The sequence below is a fragment of the Halichoerus grypus genome, chromosome 6, assembly GCF_964656455.1.
Source record: "Halichoerus grypus chromosome 6, mHalGry1.hap1.1, whole genome shotgun sequence".
NCBI classification, from domain to species: domain Eukaryota; kingdom Metazoa; phylum Chordata; class Mammalia; order Carnivora; family Phocidae; genus Halichoerus; species Halichoerus grypus.
This window is the reverse complement of record NC_135717.1, coordinates 112,851,833-112,865,678: the sequence shown is the minus strand read 5'-3', so window position 1 is coordinate 112,865,678 and position 13,846 is coordinate 112,851,833. Positions and strand designations below refer to the sequence as shown.

The following is a 13,846-nucleotide window of genomic DNA, read 5'->3' as shown; positions in this document are numbered from 1 at the left end:
TTAAATATCCATCAAATGGCCCATTTTATTTCAGTGTATTACTGATAATTTATTAATTCCTCTCTTTGTTGAGCAGAGTTTCTCTCTGGCCCTCAGTTAATTTAATCCTCAATTTCTTCTTTGAGGATAGGAATATACCCCTACCACCCACTTAACTGGCAAAAAGAACTCTTTCATTTCTTTGTCAAGGCTGAGAAAACATTACTATTTGACCACTGACTCCCCAGTATGCTATTACCTGTGGATGAAAGCTACTGAGTAGGTTAGTAGTCAAAATTACCTATTTTTTTCATGCTTTGTTTGTCCAATTCTGTTAGTTGATACCAAGGAAGTTAAACACGCACATGATACAACTCTACCATATACTTCAGAAGGACATAGTGGAAATCAACAAAATATGTGCTACATATTACATACTTGTCATGTGAATAGAGTATATAATTGTGATCCTATGAGTTAGTAACTCAATAGAGGAGAGACTGGGGCCATGATTAAATGAGAGGAGAACAAGTAGCTGAGAGATGTGATGGAAGTCTAAACTGAGGCATTGCACTGGCAACTGAAGAAGCCAGGGTATTTAGGAAGACTCAACAAGATTTGGTGATTAGATGGATGTGGTAGTTAAAGGTAAAAAATAATGAGATTTTTGAATTAAGGGTAGTGAGGGAGGTTGATGATCTAAATGTATTTCTAGGCTGAAAGGAAGAAGTAAAGAAAAAGAGGTTTGAGATATAGGAACGAGGAGACTGATACTCAGAGCACAGATTCAGAAGCTGACATCTCTGAAGACAAGTGGAAGTTGAAGGAAAATGAGTTCAGATGCTAATAAGTTTGTAAGTGAAGGGTTAAGAAGTTAAAGAAAATCATGCCACATAGCTTCCACATTAATTGCAAGTGAGAGGTAATAAGATCAACTGAGAAAAAGAGTATCCTCTATTAAAAAATACAAGGAAAGAGAAATGTCTTGGGAATGGTGGGAGGTGGAAAGAGCAGGTAAGGGGAAAGATGGATTGTTTTGTTAAGACAAATGAAGGTAGAGAAAGCACTCCCAGAAAGGCTGAGAGTGCTAAAGTATAAAAATGACTCCTAATGAGCCAGGAGAAAGAAGTCCAAGGACTGAAGAGAATACTCATTATTAGACAGCTATGAATTCTAATTAAAGACATTTGAGTTAAACAGAATTGACCCAAGGGACCCTAAGAAGGGTGCACAGGTGCAGGTACACATGCTTATATGGCTCTGATTCTATGGTTTTTGGTTCAAGTATTAGGAGGTATTATACTTATGTACTTGGATGACCAGCTGGAATTATAAGGTCATATATGATTAACTTATTCTTGGCATATCAATTTCCAATGACCAAAATCACAAATAAGTTCATCGGGACACTTCATACTGCTCTCACAATTGTAAATATCTAATCCCTCATATGCCTCTAAATGTTTTTTAAAAAATCTATTATACTATTCTTCCTCTGTGCTCACTTTGGTCCTACTGCTCCTGTTATGTATAATATCTAAGAAATTAAAGCTCATACTCAAGTTCTGCTTTAGCCTATTCCACTATGGTATCAGTTCCCTGTACTGCACATTTACATTTATCTTTAGTATTAAATTTTACACACCAGTAACCATACTGAAAAACATTATGTAAAAACACTAACCTGGGGCAGATGCTACATGGGTCTGGGTTTGGACTTGTTCTACAGCTTGTGGCCTAATTTCAGATAAAACTTGATGACTGGAACTTGGATGTTCGACGAGTTTTACTGCAGCTAGTGCATCAGGGCCAAACATCTGAATATCCATAGAAACCAGACACACTAACATGTCTAAAATAAATTAAAAACCAATAGTTATTAGTAATATTATTAAACAGTGACATCGCTGAAAAACACATGCTATACAGAATAAGTACTTCTCAGATGGCAGTCCATGAATCATTGTACATCAGAATTATCTGTGGATCTTTAAAAATGATTTTTAGGCTCAATCTCTGAAGTCTGACTTAGTAGCTCTGGGATGGGGATTAGGATCTTTATTTTTGAAAAGTTTCCCAACTGATTCTGATGTGTAGCCAGATTTAGGAACCACTGATATGGAAAGTGACATCTTAATTTCTCACTAATAATTTCAAGCCAAATCTCTATTAACTCTGGTTTTAGTATTTATACCAAAGACAGAAATCATTCTAGTCAATGAGTAAATGTTAACGTGACATACTTTCATAATTGTGCTTAAAACTGACAACCCACTAAAGAGGTGGTAAGTTGATTAATTTTAAGACTAATACCATTACCAGCAACTTCTAGGAACACAAGGAAACATTTTCACTCAGCTTCAGTTGCTTAATAGTAGCAGCTGACCATTTGAAACAGAAAGACCTGCTCCTCAGAGTTATAGCAATTTTGTTGGTTGTTTGGTTGGATTTGATAAGTAGTAACAGAAATAAAGAAAGGAACAAGAGTTATTGATAACCACATACACCCTGGTCTCTATATGACAGAAGTTTCTTGCTAACCTAAAACAGGCAGAAAGAAAACACAAACATGTATGTCTGAAAGGGTAATGACTCCTCCAAATAAATAGTACACCCCAAATATCAATTGTGATTTAGTACAGCACCCCATCAAATATTTTTTCCTCAATAAAGAAAATAAATATTTCTTTCATTTAGTCTTACCTATGCTCTTTTCTACTTTTGCAATTTTTGTGCAAGCAACATCTCCCATTTCTGTGAGCATATATAGCACCTCGAGTGTTGAGATCACGAGCAGCACATCAGGTAAAGTGAGATGACAAATGATCTCTCTGTATGAGTCCTGATCAACATATTCACAAATCAAAACACCATTATCTTCTGCTTTGCAAAGATTTCCCAAAATTTCCATGCCTGAAAAGCATACACACACAAACATGTATTTATTTTTTAACAGATGATAAAAAGTCTGTGCATGTTATACAATGAGAAAATTAAGTAAGCACTTACCCCTCATCTTTAAAAATCTATCCCTTGACATTAGGCATTTTGTAACAGTATGAAACATCAGATGAGTAGTTTTGAAATCGACAGGGTCCAATAGAAGCTGGAAAAAAGAAAGGACACTATTGTTGACATAGCCCTCTTCAGTGTTGTATATTTCAGATTTAATAAAAATTAATAGAACAGTTTGCCCAAGTTTTAAAAAATGCTATTATTGTGGGAACAGCCATCACTAAATCTGGAGCATTATTTCAAATATTTTTTCCAAAAAAGTGTGTGATACCATACCATGTTAGGCAAAACTATATATAAGTCTTTCATATTCTGTAAGTATAGCAAATACAATAATGCTACATGCTAAAAATTTAAAGTAAATATCACTGCTAACTATCAAAACTGTTTTAAGTTACTATCACATGCTTACCTCAGCTGCAATATTTCCTAATGTGTCAAGGCCTAATTGCCTTAGAGAAATAAAATGACTATGTGCAGAAAGTAATAGGAAACGAAGACAGGTACGATTAGCTGCCAAGAGCTTAACATTGCCCTCTTCAAAGGAAAGATTTCGCAAAATCACTGCAATCTGAAGTACCCGTTGTCCTTCAATATCATTAATGCCCAGCTTTCGAGGTGGATGAAATAAAGATTCCCAAATCCATTCTCCTGATGTACCTTCTATAATAGAAAATATACATTTTACTCAAATTGATATTTCATTTATTATTGATATTTCGAAGTTATTTAAAATGTTTCTTATTGCCTTACCATGAGACTTGTTTCTGTCAGAAATGAGGTCACGTACTTCATTATCATCAACAATGTCTTTCCAAAACTGTAATTAAGAAATTATTATACTTAATTCTGACATTTGAAAGAACTATTCTATTACTTTAAAAAGTCACACATACTATAAAACTATAAAATTTCTACTGTTTATTTATTTATAGAGCAGGAGAGAGAGAGAGGGTAGGGAGGGGAAGAGGGAGACAGAGAGAGAATCTTTTTTTTTAAAAGAGAGGTGGAGAGTGGAAGAGGGAGGGGCAGACAGAGAGGGAGAGAGAGAATCTTTTTTTTTTTTTTAAAGATTTTATTTATTTGACAGAGAGAGACACAGCGAGAGAGGGAACACAAGCAGGGGGAGTGGGAGAGGGAGAAGCAGGCTTCCGCCGAGCAGGGAGCCTGATGCGGGGCTCGATCCCAGGACCCTAGGATCATGACCTGAGCCGAAGGCAGACGCTTAACGACTGAGCCACCCAGGCACCCCGAGAGAGAGAATCTTAAGCAGGCTCCATGCCCAGCAAGGAGCCTGACGCAGAGCTTGATCTCACAACCTTAAGATCATGACTTGAGCTGAAATCAAGGGTGGGGCGCTTAACCAACTGAGCCACCCAGGTGCCCCTAAAACTTGTACTTTTAAAAACCCATGTAGACATCAGTATGTGCTATATGTTTAATTAGTTGACATAAATACTTAACTTTCTATAAGTTTAAGGTACTTATACAATAAGGTATTATTTCAGACTAGGGATTCTTAACCTGGGGTCCACAGACTCCTAAATGGTCTGTGAAAGAAATTAGGGCATCTGTGAAATTAAATGGAGGGAAAAGGTGATATCTTTATGTTCATTAACCTCTAACTAAAATTTAGTATTTCCTTAGCAATTTCTTCAATGCTGAATGTTAGACAAAAAACCATAGTAATATTAGCAGTACCTGTGATAATGTCACCAATATGAATTACAGATATTTTCTGATTATTTTACAGCTATGGAAAATATCTAGAAATAATGTTTATGCTCATTAGTATTTGAAAATTATGATAATCATTAATCCTGTCATTAAACAGCACACAATCACAGTATTTCTGTTTACAGACATGCCTGAGACATTGCTGGCTAGCTACTGAGTAAACCTACATCTAGAATAAAATCAAATAGTAAGTGGTGAAGTTGTGTTCCCAAGTTTTTAACCCAGATATTTAACTTGCTTTCCAGTATTCCATTATCTACAAACTGTTTTTGATTCAAATGTGAGAAGAGATGAGTCAAAATCCACGGGCAATGTTCTTTTTCAGGCTAAGAATCAAGTGACTCTATACTATATAACTATACAAAATGAACTATAACTTCAACTTGTCTATGATATTTAATTGTATTATCTTGTTACTTTTCTACTAATAAAGAAACACATGGACTATTAGTTCACTTTTTTCCCCCTAAATATTCTGGTGTGGATATTTCAAAGTAACTGTATTTTATTTTTTGGAATTAAGATTCTTTTACATTTAAAGCCACTAGTCTGAGAAAAGGTCCACCAGCAAAAGGATCAATTGCTCAAACAACTCATGAAAAAGAATGGTAACAATAAACAAGAACTAGGCATACAAAGAAAAAAAGACAATGTTCAATAAATAAGAAAAAAGAGCCATAAGAAATTCAAATAACAAAGATATCAGGAATGGAATTTTAGATGATCATGGATAATAAATTCAAAGAAATAAGAGACCGAAAAATTTGGCAAATAAATGAAAACTATAAGAATGAAATAGAAATTCTAGAACTGAAAAGAAAAACTCAATTTAATGACTGATTATATACAACTCAAGAAAGAATTAGTGAACTGTAAGTGCAGAAGAAAATACAATTTGGAAGCACAAAGAGACAAAAAGATGGGAAAAAAAAACACAAGACACAGAACATACAATGAAAGGTAGTAACATAATAACGAGTTCCTGAGAAAGAAGAGAGAGAATGGGCAGAAACAGTATTTGAAGAGACCGGGCAAAGAATTTTCTAAAACAATTCAAAGACATTAACCTACAATTTAAGAAGCACTCCAAACAATGAAAAAAGATAAATAAAGGTGTGTAGGAACATCAAAATAAAAGAATAAAATTCATGAAAAGCAAAGGCAAAAAAGAACCCCAACTCAAATGCAAAGACAGAAAAAAGAACAGATACTCTTAAAAAGGACAACAAACTAAACTGACAGCAGACTTTGTAAAAAAATAAAATAAAATAATGGAAGCCAGAAGACAATGGGACATTTTCTAAGTGATGGAAGAAAATGTCTGCCAAACTGAAATCTTTAAACAGTGAAACTGCCGTTCACTGGAAATGAAAACTGGCAAATGAAAACTGAGAAAACTCATCATCTACAAACCAGGACTGAAGAAAAATACATGAAAAGAGAGATGTGGTTTAAATCAAAATAAATAATGAATGAATAAAATATTTAAAAAATGTTTTCTGAGGTAAAAATATGCATAAAATTAAAATCTAAGCCTGGAAAAAGCTTTTGCTCAGGCCACAACGGAGTAACTAGTACTTTGGTAGTCATCTTCCTATCATAAACCAGTATGTATAAAACAACTGTTTTCAGAGACTGGAAAACATAATCACTGAAATATGGAAAACAACGGAAGTGAGTCAATCACTGCCCCATAGTTTTACAGGACACTCTAGACTATAAATCCAGGGACAATAAATCCAAGAGATCATAGTGATTTCTGAGCTGAGGAAACTGATCAGAGTTCAGCAAGGCCATCAGAACTAGAATTTGAGAGCAAATTTGCAAGAAAGAGGAGCAATGAAGAGAAAGAACTCAATGAATCTGTACAGGAATGCCTTGAGCTGATTGCTGAGTACTAAAACTATGCATATGCAAGGCTGAACTCCAAAACCCCAAGCAAAAAAACAGAGAGAACAACTAATGAGGAGCTATAACTGAACAATTCGCAAAATAGAGAAAACTCATTAAATACCCTAATTCAGTAGAAATCCAAATAAAGCCATGCTTTAGGAGTAGCGATAAACTGGTGCTAAAGGCTAATCTATCTCAATCATAACAAAGCTTTAAAACAACATTCTAAAGGATCAATATGTCACAATCCATATGCCAATTAAAAGCATGCCAGAACAAAGTCCTACATTCTTGAAAGTCACCAAAATCCAAACACTCAATAATGCAATATTCTCAATATTCATATTTAATAAAAAATTACTGCATGTACAAAGAAAGTAGGAAACATGACCCCTAACTAAGACAAAAATAGTTTCAACAAAAACAGACCTAGAAGTAATCGAGATAATGGAATTAGCAAAGATTTTAAAATATTTTTGAATAAAATTTTCGTTTTTTATTAAATATGGGTGAAGATTTAAAGGAAAGTATGAGCATAATTAGGAGAAAAATGGGATATGTAAAAGAGAATTAAATAGAATTTCCTGAGCTGAAAACAGTATCTGAAATTAAAAAGTATGATTAGATGGGCTTAACAGGATAAGAGAAAATGAAAACATTACAATAGAAACTATCCATGAAGTACACAGGAAAAAAAAAAGGTCTAAAAACAATGAACAGAACTTCTGTAGGCTGTAAGACAGTAAATGGTCTAACATCTTTATAAACATAGTCTCAGAAAAATAATGGGAAAGAAAAAAATTTGAAGAAATAATTGCCAAAACTTTCCGATTTCATGAAAAATACCAAAACAGCTAAATAAATCCTAAGCAAGAAAAGTGAAGAAAACCTCAACAAAGCATATCCTAACCAAAATAAAAGTCAATGATTAAGAGAACACCTTAAAAGCAGTCAGAGAAAACACATCACACACAAGGCAATAAAATTAAAACTGACTTCTTTTCAGTAACAATGCAAATCAGATGGCAATGAAACATTACCTTAGAACTGCTCAGATAATACCCTGAAAACACAATTTTATATCCAGCAAAAATATCTTTCAAACATAAAGGCAAAATAAAATTTTCAGGAAAATAAAAGCTAAGAACCAAAATTCAACCACATCAGTAACTTCATAAAGTATAAATGGCCTGAATACACTGATGAAAAGGAAGAAACTGCACAAAAAGCAAGTTAAAGGAAATAAGATCCAAGTATAAGCTGTCTTTAAGAAACTGTATATAAAACCACAGATGAAAAGGGGCGCCTGGGTGGCACAGTCGGTTAGGTGTCTGACTCTTGGTTTCAGCTTAGGTCGTGATCTAAGGGTTGTGAGATTGAGCCCTGCGTCAGGCTCCATGCTCAGCGTGGAGTCTGCTTGGGATTCTCTCTCCCTCTCCCTCTGTCCCTCCTGCTCATTCTCTCTCTCTCTCTCTCAAATAAATAAATCTTATAAAAAAAAAAAAAAACCAGAAATGAAAACCATAAGGATAGAAAAAGATATACCATGAAAACATTAATCATAAGAAAGCTGCTGTAGATAAATTACACCAATGAAGAGACTTCAGGAGATGGGATATTACTAGAGGTCAGAGGAATATTTTGTTATAATAAATAAAAGCTAAGTTATCAAGAAAATGTAATAATCCTAAATGCATATGCAACTAATAACAGAGGTTCAAAATACACAAAGCAAAAACTGACTACTAAAAGGAGATACAAACATTCATACCGTTGATGATTTTAACACTCATGTCTCAGGAAATCATAGAATAATTATATAGAAAAGCATAATAATACAATAATCTTGAACACTGTCAAATACCTTGCCTTGTTATTAATAAACACTGCACCCAACAATAGAGCATACATTGTTTTCAAGTGTGCATGAAACATTCACTAAGACCATACACTAAAACAAGTCTTGATAAGTTTAAAAGACCTTATATAGGGGTGCCTGGGTGGTTCCGGTGGTTAAGCATCCAATTCTTGATTTTAGCTCAGGTCATGATCTCAAGGTCGTGAGATAGAGCCCCACATCAGGCTCTGCAGTGGTGATGGAGCCTGCTTAAGATTCTCTTTCTCCCTCTGTCCCTTCCCTGCCCCACTCAACCTGCTCATGTGCATGCTCTCTCTCAAAAAATAAAAACTAAATAAAAGAACTTATATAAACTTACGTTCTCTAACAACAATGGAATGTGATTAAAATGAGTAATAATAACAATACTAATACTATTAATACTAAAAGCTACTTAAAAAAACCCCCCACAAATTAAACAGCATACTTCTATATAAGCCATAAATCAAAGAAGAAATGAGACATGAGAAAATACTTTGAACTAAATGATAATGAAAACTCAACATAAGAAAATTTGTAGGCTACAACTCAAGCAGTTTATAGAAGGAATTTATAGCTTTATGTACTGGCATTAAACAAGAAGGAAAGTTTAAAACCAATGATCTAAGATTCTATTTTAAGAAGTCTAAAAAAGAGCAAAGTAACGAATAATGAGAGCAGTATATATAAGTCAAAAGTGAGTAAATGGAGATGAGAGTTGTTCTAGTGTCCCTGCATTATCTAAAAAGTGGTAAAAGTACTAATCCACTAAATTAGTAAAAATTAAAATTATAATCCCTAGTGTAATCACTAAGAGAATAGAAAAAGTATATAAATACCAAACTAATAGTAGGCAGACTACTGAATAATAAACAATACTCAGTTAAATCAATTTTTAAAAACAGGTAAGAAAGGAAGAAGGGAAAAAAACAAAACCAAACAGGTAGGACATATAGAAACCAATTCAAAACACTGCAAATTTAAACACAATTATATCGAAATTACATTTAATGTAAATTGAATAAATGCACTAATTCAAAGACAATTTTTCACACTGGGAGAAAAAAAGCCCAAGTATATGTTGTTTATAAAAAAAACAAACACAAAATCATCTAAAATACAAGGATAAGTAAGAAAGGTTCAAGGCAAAAATATGAGCCATATAAACCACAAACAAATGGAAGATGATATTATATTGATAGAAGACCAAAAAAAAAAATAGTAGACTTAAAAATAAAAAGGATACTTTATATGTTCAACTGACCAGAGAGATACAACATCTGTAATGTGCACTATATATCAGTCTTGAAATATAAAAACACAGTATTACAGAACTATAAGGAAAGTCACACCCCCAATCATACTGGGTGTTCCTAACACACCTCTTTCCATAAATGAAGAAATGGACAAAACAGCTAGTACTGATAGTAAATACAAATATCATGATTAACCATGTTGGCCTGACATACATAGAAATTTATACCCAACAACTTCAAAATATATATCATCTTCAAAAACAAATAGTGTTTATAAAATCTCATCAGTGCTAGGCTATGAAATAAATAAAAGTGAAAATATTTCAGAAGTTTAAGATTATACAAAGTATATTGTTTCTGCATAGTGAAATTCAGTTCACTTTTTTTACATTGTTCTTTTTTTTTTTTTAAGTAATATATATAATGTATTGTTTGTTTCAAGGGTACAGGTCTGCGATTCATCAGTCTTACACAACACCCAGAGCTCATCACAACACACACCCTCCCCAATGTCCATCACCCAACCCTTCCCACCCCCCACTTCCCTCCCCTCCAGCAACCCTCAGTTTGTTTCCTAAGATAAAGAGTCTCTTATGGTTTGTCTCCCTCTCTGGTTTCATCTTGTTTCATTTTTTCCTCTCTTCCCCTATGATCCTCTGCCTTGTTTCTTAAAGAAAAAGAAAACTGGAAAAACTGTATGTTTTTTGAATATTAAGAAACTTCCCTTCAAGAGAAGATATTTGCAAATGACATATCTGATAAAGGGTTAGTATCCAAAATATATAAAAATATTTACACAACTCAACACCCAAAAGCAAATAATCCAATTAAAAAATGGGCAGAAAACATGAATAAACATTTTTCCAAAGAAGACATACAGATGGCCAAAAGAGACATGAAAAGACACTCAACATCACTCATCATCAGGGAAATACAAATCAAAACTACAATGAGACATCACCTCACACCTGTCTGAATGGCTAAAATCAACAACACAAGAAACAACAGGTGTTGGTGAGGATGTGGAAAAAGGGGAACCCTCTTGCACTGTTCGTGGGTATTCAAACTGGTGCAGCCAGTCTGGAAAACAGTATGGAGGTCCCTCAAAATGCTAAAAATAGAACTACCCTAGGAGCCAGCAATTGCATCTAGTAAGTACTTACCCAAGGCATACAAAAATACTCATTCGAAGAAATACATGCACTCCGATATTTATTTATAGCAGCATTATCTACAATAGCCAAATTATGGAAATAGCCCAAGTGTCTATCAACTGATGAATGGATAAAGAAGAGTGGTGTATATATCCTTCTGTATCTATATCTATGTCTATATCTCTAAATATGTAGATTATATACATACAAAGGAATATTATTCAGCCAACAAATGAATGAAATCTTGCCGTTTGCAATGACATGGATAGAGCTAGAGGGTATAATGCTTAGCGAAGTAAGTCAGAGAAAGATGAATACCGTATGATTTCACTCATATGTGAATTTAAGAAACAACACAAACAAGCAAAGGGGAAAAAAAAAAAGAGAGGCAAACCAAGAAACAGACTCTTAACTACAGGGAACAAACGGATGGTTATCAGAGGGAAGGTGGGTGGGGGTATGAGTGAAATAGGTGATGGGGATTAAGGAGCACACTTGCTGTGATTAGCAAAGGTTGTTGTATGGAAGTGCTGAATCACTATACTGTATACCTGAAACTAACATTGCACTGTATGTTAACTAAGTGGAATTTTTAAAAAACTTAAAAAAAAAAAAAAAGAGAGACTTTCCTTCAAAATAATCCATGTATCAAGAGGATGTCATAATGGAAATTATAAGATACTGTAAGCTGAGTTATAATGAAAACATGAAATATCAGAACTGGGAGAATAAAGTTAAATATATGCTTAGAAAGAATTTTATGGCTTTAAATGTATGTATTAAAATGTATGTATTAGAAAAAACAAAAACAAAACTCAATGATCTAAGCACCAGCCCAAAAGATTATAAAAAGTGCAGTAAATTAAACCCAAAGAATATAGTATATAAAAAGAAATATAAAGAGCAGAAATTAATGAAAACATGTAAGAGAGGTGATCATCTAATCATCTTCAACATATTTGTGTCTTCTAGATTTCAAGTGATTAGCAATTATACTGACAACCCCCACTTCCCATTGTGATTGCATAAGTAAATGCACAATTTGTGCATCTTACACTTTAATCACCACTTTTCTGCAGTTAAGGAAATTATCTGCCTAACTACAACCAAGAGGCTTGGCTTTTAATGGACGGGGTGAGGACAGAATATAGGACTTTGGGTGAACCTGTGAAGTGGGGAATTAATATGCAACTCTGTATCATGGTGAGAAACCAGAAGGTCTAATACCCTCAAATAAAGAGAGCTCAAATAAAAGGAGTTGACTGTCTCTACTTGAGTTTGAGTTAAAAACAATTTCCTAAATATTTCACAACTAGCCTGCTCCACAGCCCCCATGAGTTTGGTTTTATTACCAGAATCATCAGAAAATCTCCAATAACAAAATTAATATAAAGTCATTCTGACCAGTTATTTCTTTTCAGGTGACTGGCAAATGCCAACAAGAAGTGAAGAAATGAACTCTCCATCCAATCTATACAAAAATCCCATAGAAAAGTCTGCTAAAATTTATAAACCAAGGTTATAAAACACAAAGGAATAACCCACCATGAGTCAGAGTGACTAGAATTAGAGTTGCAAGAGGCTTACATATCAGAATTGTCAGGTGTGTGTGTTTTTGTACACATAATTTTTGATTTATGTTTTATATATTTACATTTGTATATATTTAATATATACATAATTTGAATATTATTAAAGTATATTATAAATATATATTATTTGAATTATTAAAAGTATAAAAGATCAAAAGGGCACGAATTTGAAAAAAATACAAAGAGAAGTTCTAGAAATTAAAACACACATTTTTGGGCGCCTGGGTGGCTCAGTTGGTTAAGCGACTGCCTTCGGCTCAGGTCATGATCCTGGAGTCCCTGGATCGAGTCCCGCATCGGGCTCCCTGCTCGGCGGGGAGTCTGCTTCTCCCTCTGACCCTCCCCCCTCTCATGTGTTCTCTCTCATTCTCTCTCTCTCAAATAAATAAATAAAATCTTTAAAAAAAAAAAAAAAAAAAAAAAATAAAACACACATTTTTAACACATTTAACAAATGAGTCAAGTGAAATATTAGACACAACTAAAGAGTGATTAAGTGAACTGGAAAAGAACCCTAAGGAAATTAGCAAGACTACTGCTCAGTATCTACGTATTCTCAGATTTATTGCTTTTGTTAGAGATTTATCATTTTCAGAAATCAATGTACAATAAAAACAGAATTTTATTTATTAGCCATTCTATTTTTTTACTAAGTCACAACTTTTACATAGGTATCTTTATATATCACATTAAGATTAAAGTATAGGTGGTATGTATATAAAATAAGCAACCATGGATCCTTGGCCCTTGGTGACACGTAATTCAATGATTCAATATTTTATGTGAGTTACCTTAACAAAATCTCTATCAGTCTTCTCCTTCCATTCTTCACCAAATACAGTAGAAAAGGATCCTAAAGCTAAAAGAATAAATAGTATATTCAGTAAAATGGAATTATTCTTTCACTTAATTCCTTAATAGACAGATGTGGAAAAAAACAGTAAAAATACATTTAAGTATCTTCTTTACTAAAAACTATTTCATAGTAAATGATACAAAGTCATGATAATCTCTTTTGAAATACAAATTAATTATAAAATTTAAAGAAACTTGTCTTTCTATAAAATAAAAATACACAACTCATTTTTATAATATTTATACAAACAATAGAGAAAAGAAATGAAGAGTACTTTAACAGTTACTCTGCAATAGGTTTCATTTGTAGAGGAGAAAAATATCAAAAAGTCAAACTAATGCTATTGCTATCAGGTTGCCAGATTTTTAAAATTTTAAATCTTTATATTAATTTCAAAAATAACTGTGTAATTCATATTTCAAATAATATAGGGCAAGGCATTCTTTGGAAATAATTCCCACAAATGAAATCTCCCTTAAGAAACATAC

General features: G+C 33.3%; 1 protein-coding gene across 1 annotated transcript in view; it reads right to left on the bottom strand.

The window, feature by feature from the left end:
* Positions 1–13,846, bottom strand: part of ARID2 (AT-rich interaction domain 2) — a 160,114-nt gene that overhangs the window by 51,663 nt on the left and 94,605 nt on the right. The window contains exons 6-11 of the mRNA XM_036119897.2: positions 13,294–13,361; positions 3,748–3,814; positions 3,407–3,657; positions 2,989–3,085; positions 2,683–2,892; positions 1,664–1,831 (exon numbers count right to left, since the gene is read on the bottom strand). Coding sequence (XP_035975790.2) covers positions 1,664–1,831; positions 2,683–2,892; positions 2,989–3,085; positions 3,407–3,657; positions 3,748–3,814; positions 13,294–13,361 — 861 coding nt within the window. The remainder of the gene's footprint in view (positions 1–1,663; positions 1,832–2,682; positions 2,893–2,988; positions 3,086–3,406; positions 3,658–3,747; positions 3,815–13,293; positions 13,362–13,846) is intronic.